Here is a 21258-nt window from a genome sequence, read left to right as displayed (position 1 = left end):
AGCTATAGGAGTCACAACAGGCTTGGGAGGACAACACAAGTTTATTCTGTCTGCATCTATAGGACCCACCCATACTCCAAATTTTAAGGGGAGAAGTAAACATGGTGTCAGTAATGGAATGACAGAATGACATTTTCAGAGGCTATTTTCTGTTTTTCAGACGTTGACTTGAGTAAATACATCCCGGATATTGCTGAACGCATGGCATTAGATCAAGTTAGAAAATTTGTTCGGGAGAATGGGATCCCTGAAACAAAGATAGATGAGATCAGGAATGACTATTTCCAAAACACAGCTGAGCAGAAAATCCAGATGCTTCAGTGGTGGTATCAATCTCATGGGAAGAAGGATGCATATCACACTTTAATTAAAGGCCTCAAAAAAATCAACTGTTGTGCTCTTGCAGAGGAAATTCAGACCAAGATCCAGAAAGACATTGAAAACTCAACTTCAGACAACAGAAATGAAAATGAAAGACAAAGACTTGAATGAAAACTACTTCAGTTCCAGCTATCAAGAGAGAGAGAGAGAGAGAGAGAGAGAGAGAGAGAGAGAGAGAGAGAGAGAGAGAGAGAGAGAGAGAGAGAGAATCTTTTAATCCAGTACTGTGGCTGGTATCTAAGTCAGGAGCTTGCCATGAGTTCAAAGCCTGACTGTACAACATAGTGAGCTCTGGACTAGCCTGGATCATAGAGTAAGACCTTGTCTCAAAAATAACAAAAGAAAAAAAGTACAAGGCAAAGAAGAACATTTTTAATAATGGAAGTCTATAAATGTTGCTTGACTTCTTATTGAGTGTGTTTTCTATTTCCTCAGATTTATAGAGACAATATATTTATAAAATTTGAAGATTTCATGATTCTATTTTGAGTAATGTTGATATGTATGTGGAGGATGGACAGGCGCAAAAGTAACTGCAGTAGTAATTTATGTACCCAGATAGAAATCTACACAGAAGCATATAAACTTAACACCATGCTCTCTAGCCAAGAGTGTAGTTAGTGTGTGCTAGGCCACCCCATTCTACGGTCACAAAAGACATGGCTATAAAGTCTCCTACACAGTTTGTCCTAACCCAAACTCTAAAATAACCCTAGAGATTTTGCCATAGATAGAGAGTTGGCTAGCCATCCTTTGAACATATACATGCAAAGCTTGCACATGCATTTAAATGAAGAATTAAATAAGGTTCTGTCTCAAAGATATTTTTTGTGCAGACAACTGGTGGATTGTGATGTAATATTTCTGATCTAAATGTGTGTGGAAAATGTAGAATAAATCCGAATGCTTGAATATATTCTATTTATATACCATTTTATTATTCCAAAATAATTTGCTTATTTCTCAGGTGTCAAAAGTGCTTTTGAATAGGTGTGTATCACTCCAGTCACACTACCTCTCGTTTTCTCTTTGTTGTTCAATCTGATACAGCCTTATGCACTCCTAAACTTGGAAACATTCCTAAAGAAATAACGGTCCCCCACAAAGCTAGGACTGCCATTGTAATTCTAATCTGTTTCAGTAGGAGGACTACATTGCTTTTCTAGAGGGTAGCTGTAGGCCATGTTATGGACTCTTGCCTACCTCCAATAGTGGGGACACAATGAAAGCCCACTTTGTTGCCATTTGGCAACTCCTGGTATGTTCACTTCCCCTACAAATGACAACTGATGCCCAGAAAAGGTAAAATGGCCAGAAGGTTCCAAGAATTGCTTTTGTTCTTCTCTTCTGGTTTGAAACCGTTTCCTCCATCTACTGCTATGTTGTTGCTTTTACATTTAAAGCTCTATGAAAGATGTATTAAATGTGAACTGAAATCTGCAGTGTTTGTGTTTATAGTCATGTACTGTGAACTGAGGAGTTTTAGAAATGGAAACAAATACTTGCAGTTACCTAAAGGTCTTCCACTGATGGGGGATTCTTTACTTCTATGTATGGAAATGTATAATAGAGGAAATAATTTTTTAAATTAAAATACCATTTTGGCATTTCTAGTTCTCTTGCTCATTGTTTTATTTTCCTTCACTCTAGTGACCACTCAAGTGTTACTTGTTAAATGAATCCTCAAAACTTGCTTTGACTTCTGAGGAGGAAATTCCTTTTGTAAAGCCTTTTAACAGTTTAACAGTTTGCTCCATGATTGTTACTGCCAAGAATACTCCCAAATAGAACACAGACATTTGTCAAACTGAATTATCTAGGAGCAAAGTACAAAATACAAGTGTTAAGGTAAGGTTTTTTTTTGTTTTGTTTTTCTTTTGAAAGCGAGCTGCAAGGAGGAAATACTCTAGCTACTTGTGACCACTAGCCCACTAGCTCTCTTCTCTCTCTTTCTTCCCATTAAGCCTGTAAAATCTATCTATTACCTTGGTTTTATTTCTATTTTTGAGTCTATCATCTGAACACTGATATTCATAAAATAATAGCTTTCACGTTAAAATCAAATTTAGCTGAAGCTACTTAATAGTCACATAAAATAAGCACGTTAGTATTTAGGGGAAGTGTGATTATGGCTCATACGTTACCATGTTACCATTTCAAACAACAAAAGGAGGCATTGAGGATCTCCTAATGTGGGAGGTACCTTTTTCTCCCCCTCTTAAGTCAGTGTGAAAAAGCAATCCTCTTTTCCTATCATTGAATTATCTTTCACATCTTTAAAAGTTTTTAATCACAGTAATACATTTATTTAACCCAATGTTTCAGAGAATTTCCATTTTAGCATGCAGTCAGTATTAAAACTATTAACTAGAACAGGAAGAGCAGCTTTGCACAGTAAGGCCATGGATTCAGTCCCCAGCAACACAGTTGAACAAAGCAACTCTCCCTAAAAAATAAACAACAGTCAAACAAAAACACTACTAGCAAAGCACTGTTGATAAGAAAGCTTACATTCACCCATAAAGTGTTAAGTAAACTGTGGCTTGTATTTTAGTTACACCTGCAAGCACATCTCCTTTATGGTTATCCACAATTCACAGATCCAGTGTCCACATGAGGACAGTGGCTACTGCAGAAATCCTTTTCATCTTTCTCTCTGTTATAGAGTCCTAGCCTAACTCTATAGCTACTTAGCTCTACTAGTTTATGTCTGGATTTTCTGGGTATGTGGTCCTAGACAGCTTTCCTGTTGTGGGTTGGAAGTCCAGCATCTCCCATTCATGAGTTATTTGTTTTGGGGAAATGTTTTGCTTACATTCATCAGAAGCTGTTCTTTCACGTAAAATTGTTCTTTGCCTGGCTCTTGGAGCCTCACTGTCTCGGAGGAACATCTGAGTAGATCACAACCTGTTTGTCTGTGTAGCCTGCTTCTCTTGAGGACTCCATTCTATCTAGGCCAATGGTGACAGCCTCCTGAACTCCAACTCTGCCCTTCAGCTTGGCAGGTGACTGCTTTTCTTGAGGAATCTGATTGCGGTGGTCTCAAACCGCCCTTAGGAAGAAAGATTGAGTGGCATCAGGATCTGCCTCCATTTCTCCGCCAAGAGATGACGTTATTGGCTCTCCTGTCCAGATTTCTAGTTGGAAAGAGCAGAAGGGCAAACCCAGTACAGTTGTTGGGCCAGCAATGAAACTCCTGTTCTTCAAGGTGAGATTAGCTGTGAGAACATCCTGTTCCTACTTTGATGAGTTTGAACTTGAATCAAGAACTTTGAGTCCCTTCAAAAAGACTTTGCACTTGAAGACGTGACTCTTTCCTCTCTAGACGCTCCAGGAATGAATGACTGCTCCCACATCAATAATTACAGCTGTGTTCTGGACTCAAGTGGCTTTTGGTCCAAAGTTACATTGCTTTAGTGATCCACATTTTGTGTGGTAGATATCCTGATCCAGAATATCACCCAAATGTCGTTTATGGGCTTCAGAAAATGACTATCAGCAAAAAAAAAGGTCAGAACCCCTGTGGGTGTTGCATCTTACTAAACGTTTTTAGTAAGTCTACAGTATTCTCTGGTGTTTGGTTTGGCCAGGCACCAGGAGTTACTGAATTGCCAATTTCTGTTCAGTGATCTGGATGAGGCACACGTGCAGCATTATTTACAGTTGTTTTCATTGCTTTCTTCTGAATGTAAACTTATCTGAATCAGAATTGTATACCAGGGGCTGGGATGTATCTCAGCAGTAGATGACTTTGAGCCTCCCTAAGGCCCTGGGATCAATCCCTACTCTCAAGAAAAATGAACAAACAAACAAAGAAAGGGAAAGTCTCCATATTGCCAGGTATTTGTAGTCTTCACAGCACTTAAAAACCTGTTCATAAACACTTTCATATTTGTTGCTGATGACAAGCCCACTGCTAGTCTAAATATTCTTTTCTAAGTATCACTTACTTTTCCTGTGGTAGATTTTTGAAACTTCCTCTACTACTCTTCCTTGGTGTTCTGCAGTTTCACTTAAAAGAGTTTCAATGTGGATTGATTTAACTCTTCCTCCTTCTATCTTCCTCCTCCCCATCATCTTCCTTCTCTTCCTGTTTCTCCTTTTCCGTCTCTCATCCTCCTTGTTTTTGGAAGTCTTTCTCTATGGTCTAGGCCAGCCTGAAATTTGTGTCAATCTTCTTGCCTCAGCTTCCTTTGTTGGAATTACAGTGGACTTTTACTTTTAACTCATTTGCGAAGCAGTACATCTTTTTTGAGATGATGAAAAAATTATATCTTTTCTCCTTCCCTTTCCTCTCCAAACTCTCCCATCACCCCCCACCCTCACTCTTTCAAGCTTGTGGCCTCTTTCTCCATTAATTGTTTAATGATGATAGTCAATGCAATAGGGAATACAATATATCTATTTACCAGAGAGAGAAAGAATAACACAAGGTGGGAATCAGAAGTGTGGCCGGCTTCCAAAAGAGGAGGTCCTTTTTCCTTTCACTTCCTTTTATCTCTACCTGTGCTAATTTACTTGTCCCAGCCCTCATGGGCAGATAACTTTGTAGGGTTCACTCCTACAATTGTTGATATATATAGCTCGTTAATTTTCAGGGCTGACTATCTGATATTGGATAACTAGCTACGTGCTCTTCTCTGGGGAATACTACTTCTCCTGCTCTTGGCATTTGTAGTTGTCTGTAGTTCTTTGTGTAGAGTTGAGGCTTCATAAACTTACCTCTAACCACGTTAGCTTGTCCATTGATGTCAGTCTTGTTCAGATCATCTTTAAGCAGTCATGCTGGTGAGATTGCATGGCTGTACTTTCTGGCATTCATAGGAGACACAACAATCACACAGCAAATACTCTGTCCTCTCTTGTGTCTTTTATAAGAAAGCAGAATTGTTTTCTTCTTCCTTTTGTTTTGATTTTTTCTGTTTCTGTTCTGAAAACTCAATTGTTTTCTCTTTGAACACGCTCCTGTATGGTTCCCTCCATTCTTTCCTTCCAAAGCACAGCACTTACTACCCAGTGAAGTTTCTTGAGCTTCTCTCTACTCTCATAATTTTTTGGAAAATATAGTCATATGTACAGATTGTATTTAGGGAGACATTTCATTATTTTACTAAAATAAACCATTTTATTTTATTGTTTCATTTAATGTTCTTAACATTTGTGATTATTTTTAAATGCTTACCTGTACAATCTGTTTCTGCTTACTTTTCATGGATATTTTAACACGATGTGGGAGATTTTCTCTGTTAGTTATTTTTCTTGTTGTAAACACATATCCAACAACAAACAAACAGTTTTGAGTGGGCAGTCCATTATGGCAAGGAGGGGATGGCTGAGGGACTGTGAGGCACCTGGTCACATTATGACTGTAGTCAAGAAGTAGAGACAGAGAAGTGTTGGTGTTCTCGAGCCTTCTCCATTTCCATTTTATTCAGTCATGGACTCCAACCGTGGGATCTTCCCCTTCACTTAAACCTATCATGAAAAACCTCACAGACCTATCCAGCGGTGTGTTTCTTAAGTGATTTCAAATCCAGCCAAGGTTGCAGTCAAGATTAATCATCACAATTTTATTCCAACATTGCTTCTGTAAGGATTCTACGGTGCCCTGGAAGCACTTTCCAGAAATTTTTTTTGTTTGGTTGGTTTTTTTTAGATTTATTTATTGTGTATACAGTGTTCTGCCTGCATGCATGCCTTCAGGCCAGAAAGGGCACCAGATCTCATATTAGAGGGCACCAGATGCTGTCATTTGGCACCAACTCTAATCCTTCAGTAACAACAAGATCCTGCTAAGGCTTTAACTCTTTAGTACCCCTGGCTTGCCCTTGTGTCTTCATTGGTATGTCTGAGGACAGATCACAGACTTAGAAAAATGTAGTTGGCCATCTGCCATATTTGTTAGCTTAAAATTTCAGTCGGCATAGATGTTCAGTTAAACTGTTTGGCAGTACAGTTAGAAGAAGGGAAGATGTTATGTAACCAAGTAGCTGCAAGGAGACATGCTGATTTAAAAACTACATATCCAGAGTTATTGTTACAGGTTTAATGTGTAGTCAGAAAGATGACACCTCTATCCCAGATTACCAGAGACATTCACCATCAGTAAAATTGTGGTCAGTCTCTAACTTTGTTTCTCCTGTGATTATGTTTGAAGGGAAAGAGTATGACTTTTTAGTGAGAGGACACAGATGTCTGATACCTTGAGTTTCATTAGAAGATGCCTTCAATTATTGGGTTTGAGCATCTACCTGAGCCACATATCCAGAATCACACAAGTGGCCAAAATGATCCTGCTTTCCAACAAAAGAAAAAAGAGAAGAATGAGAAGAAGACTCCCAATCAACAAGCAATTTTAATAAGCGAGGATCTAGGCTAGAAACGTGTTAGTTACATATTTATTTCTCACATGACTCTAGTGACCTTATGGTTCTTATTCTGGATGAGTAAATTATTGTAATCTAAGATTAAAATGTCTCAGTTATGAAATCAAAGACCCAAGGATCTGATGATAAAATGTCAACAGTGAAGGTTGAAGTTGGCTCTAACCAAATCTATCACCTAAAGCACTAGGGAGGCAGAGGCAAGCAGATCTATGTGAGTTCAAGGCCAGCCTGGTATACAGAGCAAGTTCCAGGACAGCCTCCAAAGCTACACAGAAACCCTGTCTTGAAAAACAATACAAACAACAGATAAAAAAAGATGTACCAGATTGGAGGAAAGATTGCTGTGGTAAACAGTGCTGTGGTTCCATGTGGCCACATGATGGCACTGTGTCTCCAGTGCTGAGCCAGACCCTGGTTGAACCTTTATCCAAATTTTGTCACAGCTTGACTCTCCCACTTAACCTGACAAAAGAATAGAACAAGATAGAGTAAGGCAAGAGTTGTATCTAGAGAAAGGAAATTTCTAATTTAAAGTCTACCCCTTTTTCACAACCTTGCCATGTAACTTTATATTTAACATCTTGAAAATTTGGCTTCCCTATCTGTAAATTAAAGTTGTGTTCCATCAGTCATTCACATAACTTTAAGGCACAAGAAGGAGCTACACATAGAGTATGTGATAAATTTCTGTACCATGATATTGGTTCTCAAGAGTAATGTTCATAAAAATCAACCGAGGTCATTTGGAAGTTGTATACTCCTGCAGATGATATAACTCACCCGCATGAGTCCCCAGGTTTGATGCACAGCGCTCTAAAATTCCAGACATGCTTCCCTAGGCCTGACACTGGAAATATTCATATACTGCATATTAATCTGCAATTACGACAACTGCAAGGCCTTGGGTTACAATTTGAGACTATGCCCCCACCCACAGAAAGAACTTACTTTCAACTTACAGATTAAATTCACGATTTAACTAAAAGTTGAATAAGTGCAAGTGCTCCAGCACTTTTAGACAAACCAAAGGCATTCGTCTATATTGTCACCACTCTCTTCAGTTAACAGGAAGCACTTGGGAAGGAAATGTTCCCCGGATGAGAAGCAGGTCTCAGGGCCTGGTGTGGAACACACGAAGGTCAGCCGACTCCCAGGTATATTCAGGATACAGGACCCTGACAGAATCGGTAGACTTCTCCTTGGCTTTGCCTAGGGACCCTGACGTACCCTCATTTGTTCATAAATAAGTGACTTGGTGCCTTCTAGTAAAGGCTGGAGTGGTCTATCCTGCTCAAACAGTGAGAAGATTTAGCAACGATGTTCCATGACTAGTTTAGAATTTTGTTAATATGATTACAGACTGCCAGGGCTTGCTGGCTAGTGTCAATGGAACTTTCCTAATCCCTCCTCATCCATAACCTCCATCTCTGCTTCCCAGAAAAGTGCAGTCGGGAAGATTTTAAGTCCATCTGCAGGCCTGAGGTTGGTGTGTAATAACTTGCATGTGTTATCCTTAGAACCTGGATACAGATGTTCAAATCCCATCTGCAGCAAAGCTTTTAGAAGTTGCTGTGAAACTGGCTTCATTTGGAAATGCAGTCAGAACTGATCACGAAAAGATGGAATTCGTTTTGAGTTATAGGATTCTTGGTCTTTCTACAGCCACTTATAGAGTAATTCTTGGGTTTTATAGTCAGGCATTTTTCTAGGCTAAAATGCCAATAAAATATGTAAAGACTGTCAGTGTGGAGCTGGATTTCTTGCAGCAGAAGGCAGATGAAGACATGTGTAATAATTGTATAGAACACTGCATGTTATAAGATTATAAACTTTCTGGCTAGCAGATGAGTATGTGGAAGACCAGGACAAAGGCCATGAGAGAGAAGAAGCAAGGCACATTACTAAATAGGGTGATCAGAACAGGCCTCACTGAAATGGAGCAAAGAGCTGCAGGGGGGTGGTCCAAACTGGACAGAGACCCAGAGCAAACTCACAGAGCCAGTGCAAGCAAGGCACATGCGAGGACCAGCAAAGATATCAGTGAGGCTGCAGTGTACTAGTGGGGAAGCATGACACACGATGAGGCAAGAGAGATAACAGGATCTAGATGTCCTATTCACAACAACAAACGTGAAAACAGATCCCAGGGGACAGAAAGAATCCAAGGGGAGAGACAGGACAAGGATGCAGGACAGGCCTCAGGAAATGAACATCCTTTTGGGAAGAGAGAGGTTGTGGGAAGGGGTTTCAGAGGAGATCCAAGACCTCACTGTGGCTTGGGGCAGGGGTCTGCAGAGACCACTGGCTGAGTCAGCAGGACTCCGAATGAGCAGTGAGAGAGTCCCCTGCAGCACTTTCTCCTCTCTGTTCTGCTGCGCTCTTGTATGGGGCACACTCTGCCTGTGGGTTTCTCCATTCCTTTCTCACGGTCCTAGCCCTTGACTGACCTACGCATCACACCTTACTCATCCTCTCACTGAGAAAGGACTTTCTTAAGAACTTGGATTTCGGAAAGTCCCTTCTTCCCATCCCTTTTGTTTTTAATCTAGATGAAAATCACATAACATAAGAACTAACCATCTTAAAGTATACAATTCAGTGGTATTTATTATTTCACAACATTGTGCAACTTTTACTTCCATCTAGTTCCAAAAACTTTTATTGCTTCGAAGAAAAAGTGGAGTCTATTAAGTAGCTTTCCCCTGCTCTCCCCTGACACCAACCCCCCATCAGGAGTCAGTATTCAGATTTCTGTGTCTGTAGGTTCAACTATTCTGAGCATTTCCCAGGAATAGTCATGGTCCAAGCAGACTTATATGCGGGTCATCTTCCAAAAAAGAATTTCTAAGCAGTAAAATAAAAATGGTGCAGTGAAGATGCAGATTTTAGTTGCTTCACAGTCAGATGAGGAATATAATAGTAACCAGTTATATTATGTGACAGCAGAGGTCAAAGCTCTCAATTTTCCTCAACTTTACAAAATGACACAATGGAAATATAATGCTTACAATGCTTCTCAAATGTCAAGTGCATGTACATGTGTGGGAGTGGGGTGTAATATGAGCCCTTATGTTTCCTAGGGTCTCTACTCATGCCTGAACAAAAATTCAGAAAAATGGGTGACACTGTTAATGGCATCATCATGTCACCTCATAGCCCGGTAACTTACTTCTGCCCTGTCAAAATCAACACAGGCTAGAGTCAGGAAGTTTGCTGTGCTTGCGTTCTGTGGGTGTGGTCATACTCTTCCATTTAGGGTATGGCACATGCAAAATAAAAAAAAAGTCTTTTCATTACTAAGTAGCCATTCTGATATGTCACCATGGCCCCATTAGTAGTGAGAATTCAGAGACAGTAATCTAGACATATCATGGAAATGGAATGCCATTTGTGGTCCTTCGTGAGGTGACTATTTTGTTTCACTTAAATGTTTTCAAGACTCACCCAATTGTAACATTTCAGTACTATGTTTCTGTTCAGGGGAAAATCCTATTCCCTTGCATGGCTGAGTCTGGGTGGAGGAAGGGCAGTCTATGTGGTGAAAGATGAATACTTAAGCAGAAGATGCTGAAAGTGCTCTGCACAGATATGCTGCTGGCCGCACAAACCATTGAACTATCTACTTTAGTCGTGTGTAAAGGAGAAATTTCCTAGCTTACTGCTCTCATTTCTTTTCTCACCCAAAAATGGCCACTGACTAAAGCTGTGTTTGGTTGTCTCCCCCCCTCAACTACAAACTTAGGACAAAAGCTCTGCAGCTTATTGAGTGTTTAATGAGGTTTTCTCTTTGCCCCAAAAACTGAAATCAAGAACTGGACATCACAATTGGATAGAGTAATTTTTAGTTTTAATGGGTTTCAAATGGTTCTGACAATTTCTCCAGCTACTTTTGTATCACTCTTCCATAATATGGCCTTCTTACCTCTAAGTCATGAGCAACAACAATGAACTCTGCCAGCGAAATGCAACACTTCATAAGTATGCCCTTATGGACCAGCCATGACGACGCCAAAGGCCACCTATGTATTGAGTATTGCCACTAGAATATCCAAAGCACAGAAATGCTGTTCATCTCTCAGATCTGGTAGGTGAGTCTGTATTTTTCATTAAAAAATGTTTAATTCAGTCTTTCATTTAGTTATACAATTACTTCCATGTTCATTTCACTATAAAAGTTATTTAACTTCCTTATAGTTGCCTTAATATTGAATCAAAATAAATGTTTCAGGAAAACACTATATTTTCCCCTATTGATTTTCATAAGCTCTGTGGCTATAATTTTTGTTTCAGTTCTGTTAAGATGTTATGACATAGCTGCTTGTTGGAGAAGTCCTGTGTATATGTCAATAAAACACTGTTGGCCAATAGGGAAACAAGATAAGTGGGACTAGCAATCCAGGAGGACTCTGGGTAGGAGAAACACAGGAAGTCTCGATGTAGCCGAGATAGGGATAAGAAGTTCGGAACTATTCTCCGGTAAGAGAAATACTTAGATTAACAATTATGGGGTAAATACTTAAGTCAGAGCTAGCCAGTAAGAAACAAGCAAGACCAACAGCTTCATAATTAATACAGCGTCTTGTGTGTTTATTTGGGGACTACAATATGGCAGAGCCCAAGCAGCTGGCAGGGAAAAACCAAAGTGGCTGGCAGAGGAAAAGCCTCCCTTTACAGCTGCTCTAACCTCTCCTTGAACTTCCCTCCCTACACTCTTTGACATCTTCCCCATACAGCTCAATGTGACTTATGTCTGAGGGAAGTTGTTAATGCCAAGAAGTTGTCAGAAATTACATAATTACATACTGAGAGAAATGGAAATATCTATCTATATAATATACATATTTAGAGAAATACATATATATATGTAGACAGATAGTATGTATGTGTAGATTCATAGAAGGAGAAAGGAACATGAAGATATGTGAATAAAATAGTCAAGTATTTTTTTCAATGTGTGAATTCACAATGATAGAGTATTATTTATAACCCCAAATTGTTCTTAACCAAGCTATTGAATTCAGCAGTTTGTGATGACAGATCAAGGAGGTTGAAAAGAAATTGGTAGATGGGGACTAAGTGCATTCTGAGTCATCCCACTAGATTTAAGTGCAGACAAATCTCTTCAGAAGTGACAAAAGTTTTGGAGAAACAGGGAGAAAGAGCAATAGTATGTAAATTGAAATCTGCATTAATGAAATTTCTTTCTCAAGTAAGGTCTTTTCTTTGAAGGTTTTCATTCATCATTTAGCCAATCAACAGATGCTTTTTCTTTCCTACGAAGTTTATGTCTATTCAACCTAGATATAGAAGGTGGCAGAACAAAGAAAAGATGTATCCAGCCTACCTTGGGAAACCAATGAGAATTATGGCCCATTTGAAGGTAGCTCCAATGCCAAGAAATTCCCTGTGCAACTTCCTGGATGCTGTTATACTGAAAGCCTCCTCTTCTCAGTGACTGTTCACTGCATGTTCTCCAGGAGGGAAGAGACATCTTCAGCCTCACCCCACCCTCCACCTTGGAATGTTAACAGGCTTAATCTTGTGAGAATCTAGGGTATTTGGACCATAGCTGCTCTGATCCAAGAGAAAAATATCGTATCTAACACAAGGGATACAACCACCCAGCACCATCAGTCTCTCAATTAGTACTTATTCCCATGTACATTTCATGTAAAACCCTTAACAACAAGAATAATGTTCATCAATTTTTATAGTTTGTACCTAGCCTGAACTTTATTTGCCCATTGTTGTGTAATGAAATTCTCCTTAAACTTAGCAACTTGCAATAACAAATGAGTTGTCTTTTACAATGAGGGTCCGGAAGCTTAGAGCTATTTGAGTAGATGGTCTTTCATGGATTATATTCTAGGTATTGGTCAGGGTTACAGACTTGCATGGAAGCTCCTGTGTGTGTGTGTGTGCGTGTGTGTGTGTGTGTGTGTGTGTGTGTGTGTGTGTGTGCTTGTATGCACACGCATGTGCATGCATGCATGCTTGTCTGTGTGTGAATATTTCTAAGTGCAGTCACATAAGTGTTGACAAGCTTTAGTTACTTAGACTAGTCAACAATTTCATATCATTTCTTTATGGGAATCTCCACAGGCTTCTCGAATGTCTTCACAGCATGGCAGATGGTTTTCCTCAGCCAAGAAATCCAGGGGAGAGGGGGAAAAAGTAATAGAGTCACAATTTATAGTCACCTTACTATGTAGAAGTACAGCAAGTCTTTGTCAAGTACAATTGAACATACAATGACTTTGGTGCAATGTGTAAAGGAATTCATGAGGGGATGAATATTAGCAGGCAGTAATCTTTGATGAACCATAGTAGAACCTGAACTCAGAGATATATTGCCAAACAATATTGCCAAGTAAATGACCAGATGAATGAATGGAAACTCTATGCTGTTTGCTACAGTCCAGAAATTCCATGCTGATTTTCAATTATATTCTTAAGAATCATAATAGGACTGTATCCTTCCATGAGGAAGTATTTGGGACAGGGCACAAAAAATCATGATCAGAGAGTTAAATACAATAAAACTATAGAATGCTGGTCAATTGATAGGAAACAAACTAAAATAGTCTTTTCCCACAACCACCAGAAGTCAAATACATCACTTAAATACTTTATATTTTTGGCTGTTAGGATACATGTGCTTTGGAATAATTTTTTAATTCCTAAAAGTTAAAGAAGCCAAGAATCATGTGTGTGACCAGAAACTTTCATTTGTATCATATAGACTCCTATTTTAATTCATGAGAAAATACACAGATATATAAGAGCTATTAGTTACATTTACTGAAATCTTAAATTTTGTTGTAGAAAGCATGTTCTTAATATAGCCTATAAAACTGAAAACAAATAGTTGAGTTTCACGAACAGTTTTCAAGTAAATCAATGTAGACTAACAGAAAAACCCTGGGTTCTAGAACTGGTGATGTTTAATTAATGTGGTTGGTTCTCAACAACTCTCACACTGAGGTTTGGTCCCTAGTGTCATGGTGTTGGCACTTGGTGCCTTAATAAGATGATTCAGTCATTGGCAGGAAGTAATACTGTTCCCTGAGGGTTGAACTGGTTAACTCGTGACTGGTCGTTGTAACACACATCCGGTTTCTCTGGCACCCTTTCCTTTGCTTTTTCTCTGAACCACCTAGTAGTCTGCCATGTTGTGAGGTAGCATGGGCCCTCGTTAGAAACTAGTACCATGACTTTCAGATACTGAATGCTAAACAATTGCATGGATTCTTATGAAATGCCCAGTGTTAGGAGTCCTGTGATAACAACAAAAAATAGACCAAGATGGGGCCCATAAATCCCAAATTAAATCCAGGCATCAACATTTACTAGCCATGTAGCCTTGATCAACATACATAACATCTCTGAGACGTAACCTCTCCAAAGGTAAAATGGTATATAGAGTTATTTTAAATCAGGCCCCTAATGTGGTACCTAGAGCAATGGTAGCCAAAGAAGGATTGTGTTAGGCACACAAACTGTATGCATCTCTAGGACTCCCTCAACTCTGCCTACCTCCACAACTGTTTGTCTCCACTGTCTCAAACGCATTGCTCTACTTTCTGAGTGTTCAGGGTATTTGTCCTGGGTGTTCTGGGGCTTCACCTGACCGCCTGCAGTTAGAGTTGAAAATTCTGCTCGACATTTCTTGGTGTCAATAGAATACTACTCAGCAAAGTTTGTGATCAAGTATCTTTAAATGCCACTGCAGGGGCTAGGTTAAACATCTAAAAGTGTATGAAATAGCTATGAGGAGGAATTTCAGCAGGTACATCCTCTCTGCTCTTTCTTTGAAGGATACTCTTTCCTTGTCGCCCACATGTAGGCAGCCCAAGAAGAGACACCTGCTGAGTGGTCTCTTCTCTCCTGGCATCTCATGCGACAGCAGGTAGCTGCATGTCAATTATAGCACCAATCATGCTGTTTGCCAGGAATTCTCAGATACTTGGGTCGAGTTCAGGTTAACTAAATCTTAGCATCATTTCCTGATTTGGTCTGATGTTTTGCTTCATGCAGATGTTGGGCAAGAAATGAGAATCCAAGGCTCATGACAAAAGCATTGATGACAAACTAATAAAAAGCTCATGTCTGCTTACGTGCCAATGTTCCTGGGTGCCTCGTTAGCAGGGTTGGTCTTTCTAAAAAGCTGGAAATAGCAACACACAACAAAAAGCAAACTAACTCTTTAGTTCTCCTGTGTTTTAACCTCCATTTTAAAAAATCTTATCTTCTGTGCCTCATTTCTCAGCAGGATGGTCAATGCAGCATTTCTAAGTGTTTCCCTGCTCTTTGCCCCATTATCAACCTTTGGATGAGATCCTCAGAACTGCTATCTTGACGGCATCCAGTCTCACTTGAACCCATTTTCTAAATCATCACCAGATCTGTCTTTCTAAAATATAAGGTTGATCATTCTTCTCTCTTCTCCTAACTACTCAATAATGCCTCATGCGTTTTAGGGAAAATCTGAACTCATTCTGGGACCCCACCCCACCCCACCCCCATCCTTTCCTTTGCCAGTGAATAGCAAATATAAATAGTATGACAGATAGTGAAACAAAATATAGCAAAGGTGTAGGAGTGAACCCCAGAAGGCTATCCACCCATGAGGGCGGAGACATGTAAACTGACACAGGTAGATATAAAAGGAAGTGAAAGAAGAAGGAACCTCCCTTTTTTTTTCTCCTGGAAGCCAGCCATGCTTCTGACTCCTGGTCAGCGCGTCTCTCTCTCTCTCTCTCTCTCTCTCTCTCTCTGATAAATAAATATATTGATTTCCCTATATAGCCTCGATACAAAGGCAATGGCAGCAGGGAATCAGTCATCCTCACTCTCGCAGAAATGCTGCACAGTAATGTAAAGCAGGCAGGCATTCGGATTTTAGGGCAATTTGTGTTTTCTATGAAACTACCAATCACCCAAGCCATTTACTCCTTTGCTGTTTTTTCTTATATGAGGATGTTCACTCTGGTTTCTCACATGATCCCAAGGATCCCTTACTCCCTGTGAGGGAGTTGTGCACACACAATGACCTGAATGATTTGTCATGTCGTTTTCTCTACCCCATACAGATGGACTGTATGTTCCTGGCCTCACTAAATTAATTCATGTCAACCTTGGCCCTGTGAATGGTTTATCCACTGAAAGGTGCCTAGATTAGGTGTGCCTGTTCTAAGTAGAAACCTTAGAAGCCATGTTCTATGGTATAGCAATGCTCTCCCTCTTCCCCTCCCTCCTTCATTCTTTTTTCTCCTTTTCTTACATTGAGATCATCATGTTACATATAGAGGCTGCTCTAGCTGAGCTGTGATGGATGAGCAGTACATGTGGGAAACTAACACTTACTGTTATATGTCGTTTGAGATATTAGTATTGGTTATTACAGCAGCCCTATATCCTGATCTAAGCTCATCTGTACATTCCCTTCCATTGTGTCTCATGGATCGATTACTGTTTATAATCTACCCCCAAACAGTTGTTTATACTAGCAATGGTTTGCCTAAAAATGTACAATCCTGGCAGTGCTCAGATGCAGTCAGAGTGCAGACAGCATCCCTCTGATTCCCCTTGGTGCCAATGCAATGCAATAATTAAGAACTGGCACCACAAAATGAGGTATCTCATGCTTGCACATGTCTGTTGCTGTCACCCGGAATCTCAACTGAGCTGTGGCCAGAAGACTACAATGCAGATGCTCACATGACTGCTCACTGTCCTCACGTGTGACCCAGGGTCTCAACAAAGATGCCCAGGAAATCATGCAGAAGCCCCATTGCCTTATGTGACCTACAGACACGTTTCTGTATCCCATCTCACTCCACATACAGAAGGACAGCAATAAGGCCAAACTAACATCTAGATTCTAGTTCTTTACAAAGCAACACAACTAATAAGAAGTGTTTGTGTGTTTGTGGAAAGACAGGATGGGGGAGATTTTAAAGTAATTAGCTCATGCTCTTTTCATGCTGGACATCTGCACAGCAGACTGGCTGCAGTCTAAGTGGCAGCCTTGTCTGAAGGTGTCTGGAGGAGGCAGAATTACTTTCAGATCTAGGTCACATGTTATGAGTCTCCTGGGAGAATGTCCTGAAGGAGGCTCATCAGTGTGTGTGTTTACGTGCATGCTCATGTGTATGTATGTGTGTGTGTGTGTGTGTGTGTGTGTGTGTGTGTGTGTGTACACGTGCACTCATGTGTCTGATTCAACTTTCAACTTCAAAAATTCACAATGAACATTATGAAAAGTGGCTGCTATGTAGAATAACGCACAGGGCAGGGGTGGAGGAGTTGAGGGCAGGAAGTTTGTGATGCACGCTCAACTTAAAATACTTTAACCACAATGAAAAATACAAACCAACCTAGTGAGAAAGAAAATTTAATTTTTCTGCAATGTAAAAATAAAGGAGAAATTGGTAGAGTTAGATGGAAAAAATGCCCTTAGAAATATAGATTTGTTGAAACTGGCCAGTTAACAAAACAAAGCAACGGTTATCAAGTGCTCTCTAACCACAGCATGCAGCACAGATAAAAGAAGTTCAGGAAGATAAGTCACCAGGGTTTGCAACCAAGTCCCATGTTCTGAGCACTGACTCGGGCTTTCCCATCGTCTTCACAAATACAAAAGGATAAGCAAGAAGGCTCTCACTGTGCTGGTTATGGCTCCAGAAGCCTCACTTTGCAATTATAGAGTCTCCAGTCTTTCATGCTGGTTCTAGACTTCTGATAGATAAACAACAGAATGAAAACTACCAGTTGTCAGCAGAAACTCCATCTTGCTTGAGATGGCAACTGCTGTAGACAGAATCTTTGTGTACCCTTGAAATCCAACTCTCACCATCCCAACCCCCAACATTGCCAGTTTGATATTACAAGCAGGCTAGGCTTTTTGAGAAGAATGGCCAAGTTGTGAAGACAGAACCTTCCTGAGTAGGAGTAATTTCTTAGTAAAAGAGACCCCAGCAAGTTCTTTCAACTCCTTTTCTCACATGACATAATCAGAATAATCTGGTCACCTATGGACCAGGAAACAACCTCTCATCAGTCATTTAACATACTTTGCACTTGCTTTGACTGAACGGCATGTACAACCTTGCCTTCTATTTTGTACCCTCCCCCAAACACCAAAAACAAAAAACAGAAAACAGCACACCACCAACAACAAACCATTGTGTTCAGCCCAAGCTAAGTTTTTCACATTCATCTTTGATATGTGGACTTTAGTCACTCTGGAGTCTGCTTAATTTGCTCATGCTATTAATGTTGTCCTGACCTGTTTCAGGGAGTATGGTAAGTACAGAAAAAGTTTACTTCAGCATTGAAAATTTAAAGTAGAATACTGTGTATATGTTTTATAGTTGCAAGGTCCTTAAAATATAATAGCATGGTATACAAAAATAAATATTCTAATGCCTATTAGCCAAGTAGAGCAAACATATTTATATTTGGCATATTTATCTAACTTTTAAAATGAGAGCATTTAAGTACATGAGAAAAAAGCTGTAAAAACAATCACACAGAAAACTCCATCCTAAGAATTTATCAGTCTACCTTGAATCAAGTAAGAAATTGTGATTTACAGTCTTAGGAAAAGCAAAGTGGCAATTACGATCTCCAATAGAGATTTAATGGAAGTCTGTCCACTTAAGAGGAAAAGAAAATATCACATGAGCTTCCTGTAATGTTAGGAAATGATTTAAACAGGAAAGAATACAGGATGATGAACAAACAACCTTTCATATGCCTTTTCTAGAAAAACACAATCATGACATGCTCAGATGTGTGCACATACAGAATACACACATATATACACATGAGAAAAAATTACTCTAGTGAGTTATTTGCCCTCGAGAACTTCTAAAATCATTAGGAGCTCAGATTTATTTTGTTTCTAATAGTGTTTTGACTCTTTGATCTTATTGTCTAACCAACTCTCACTATCATTGTCATCACATTCCTCCATTTATACAGCTAATCACACAACTCTACAATCCTTCCAGGCCTTATCCTTAATCACTGTATAGTTTCATATCTTCTCTCCCTAACTGAGTTTCTTTAGACATTCATGAGTATTAATCTGATTTAGAATAGCAAGATCTGGTGACTTAAATAGTTATACGCTCTGCAAATTTTCAATAAAACAATATGAGTAAATAGTATTTTTACCTTTCTTTCTTAACTGTATTTATGAAGCCATCTTTGAAGTCAGTTAATACCAAGTCTCTACTCAAGTCCACACTTCCACTTGAAGCCTCTGAACCATGCAAGCTACAGGCATTGACATGTCTAATCCTTGAGCTTTCTACAGAAATGTATGGTGTACTGCTTGGGAATAGCTCATGCTTGTCTTATGCAATGTGCTACAAGTTATGTTTTCACATTGTATGTTTTCAAACCATATTGTATAAAATTTAGCAGTAGTGAACTCAGAATATCTACGTCCTGAAGTCAGAGGCATGCTCTGGAATCACGGGAAAGCCAGACCTACTAAGTGCTTCCTAGATGTCTGTGAGACAAAGAAATTTTTTAAAGTAAATAAATAAATAAAATAATTTGAATCCTATCAGTTTAGTTTTTTAATCTTTTAGATGGGGGATAATTATAAAAATTACAAAATGAATGTCAAAAAATTATAAAATGAAGGAGAATCAAAGGCATAATGTCTTATACCAATGCATATATAAAATAATCTTTCATAAATATTTATTTTTAGAACATACTATAGGAGTTTGCTTGGCTTTTTGGTTTCCTACAGATCCAGTGCATTTTCTCTGTTGAAATTCTAAAGGCGCCAATGCCCTACAGATTCAATGCAATCCCCATTAAAATCCCAGCACAATTCTTCACAGACCTTGAAAGAACAATAATCAATTTTGTATGGAAAAACAAAAGACCCAGGATAGCCAAAACAACCCTGTTCAACAAGGCAACGTCCGGAGGCATCACCATCCCTGACCTCAAGCTCTATTATAGAACTATAGTCCTGAAAACAGCTTGGTATTGGCACAAAAATAGGCAGGTAGACCAATGGAATCGAATTGAAAACCCGGATATTAACCCAAACACGTATGAACATCTTATCTTTGACAAAGAAGCTAAAAATATACAATGGAATAAAGAAAGCATCTTCAACAAATGGTGCTGGCATAACTGGAGGCTGGCATGTAGAAGAATGCAGATCAATCCATGTTTATCGCCATGCACAAAACTTGAGTCCAAATGGATCAAAGACCTCAACATAAATCCAGCCACACTGAACCTCTTAGAAGAGAAAGTGGGTGGTACCCTTGAACGAATTGGTACAGGAGACAGCTTCCTGAACATAACACCACTAGCACAGACAGTGAGATCAACAATTAATAAATGGGACCTCCTGAAACTGAGAAGCTTCTGTAAGGCAAAGGACACAGTCAGCAAGACAAAAAGGCAGCCCACAGAATGGGAAAAAATATTCACTAATACCACATCTGACAGAGGGTTGATCTCCAAAATTCACAAAGAACTCAAGAATCAAGTCTCCAAAACACCAAAGGATCCAATTAAAATTGGGCTGCAGAACTAAATAGAGAATTCTCAATAGAGGAGTCTAAAATGGCTGAAAGAAACTTGAGAAAGTGCTCAACATCCTTAGCCATCCGGGAAATGCAAATCAAAACAACTCTGAGATATCATCTCACTTCTGTCAGAATGGCTAAAATCAAAAACACCAACCACAATTTATGCTGGAGAGGATGTGGTGAAAGGGGAACACTACTCCATTGCTGGTGGGAGTGCCAACTGGTTCAGCCACTTTGGAAATCAGTATGGAGATTCCTCAGAAAAATGGGAATTAGCCTACCACAAGACCCAGCAACTCCACTCTTAGGCATATATCCAAAAGATGCCCATTCATCCCATTCATACAACAAGGATGTCTGTTCCACTATGTTCATAACAGCATCATTTGTAATAGTCAGAACTTGGAAGCAACCTAGATGTCCCTCAACCCAAGAATGGATAGAGAAAATGTGGTACATTTACACGATGGAGTACTATTCAGCAGAAAAAAACCATGGAATCCTGAGATTTGCAGGCAAATGGATGACACTAGAAGAAACCATTCTGAGTGAGGTAACACAGTCACAAAAAGAGAAACATGGCATGTACTCTCTCATAAATGGATTTTAGACATAGATCTGGGGAGTGCTAGCCTACAATCCCATGGCCAGAGAGTCTGGGAAACAGAAACTTCATTCAGTGGCTGATGGAAGAAGAGGCAGACTCCCATGGTTAAGTACTGAGCTGAACTCAAGAAAGCCAGTAACAGAGAGGGAGGATTGATGACCAAAAGGATTAAGACTGGGCTGGTTTAACCCCCAGAAACAGCTGACCTGACAAAGGTTAACTCTTGAATCCCAGGCTGATGCCTGGGAATCCAGCATGGGACTGATCAAGACCCCCCTGAATGTGGGTGTCAGTGAGGAGGCCTAGGTAA

At 39.6% G+C, this 21258-nt stretch overlaps 1 protein-coding gene across 2 annotated transcripts in view; it reads left to right on the top strand.

Moving 5' to 3' along the window:
• Positions 1-1988, top strand: part of Fas (Fas cell surface death receptor) — a 33336-nt gene extending 31348 nt beyond the window's left edge. For both annotated transcript variants that reach the window (XM_013112078.3, XM_021225001.2), the window contains exon 9: positions 161-1988. In XM_013112078.3, coding sequence (XP_012967532.1) covers positions 161-492 — 332 coding nt within the window. In that variant the 3' untranslated portion in view covers positions 493-1988. The remainder of the gene's footprint in view (positions 1-160) is intronic.
• Positions 1989-21258: the final 19270 nt, after the last annotated feature.

This window comes from Mesocricetus auratus, unplaced genomic scaffold (genome assembly GCF_017639785.1).
Source record: "Mesocricetus auratus isolate SY011 unplaced genomic scaffold, BCM_Maur_2.0 Super-Scaffold_4256, whole genome shotgun sequence".
In the NCBI taxonomy this organism is placed as follows: Eukaryota; Metazoa; Chordata; class Mammalia; order Rodentia; family Cricetidae; genus Mesocricetus; species Mesocricetus auratus.
The sequence above is the reverse complement of the archived record's forward strand: the minus strand, read 5'-3'. Positions and strand labels throughout refer to the sequence as shown.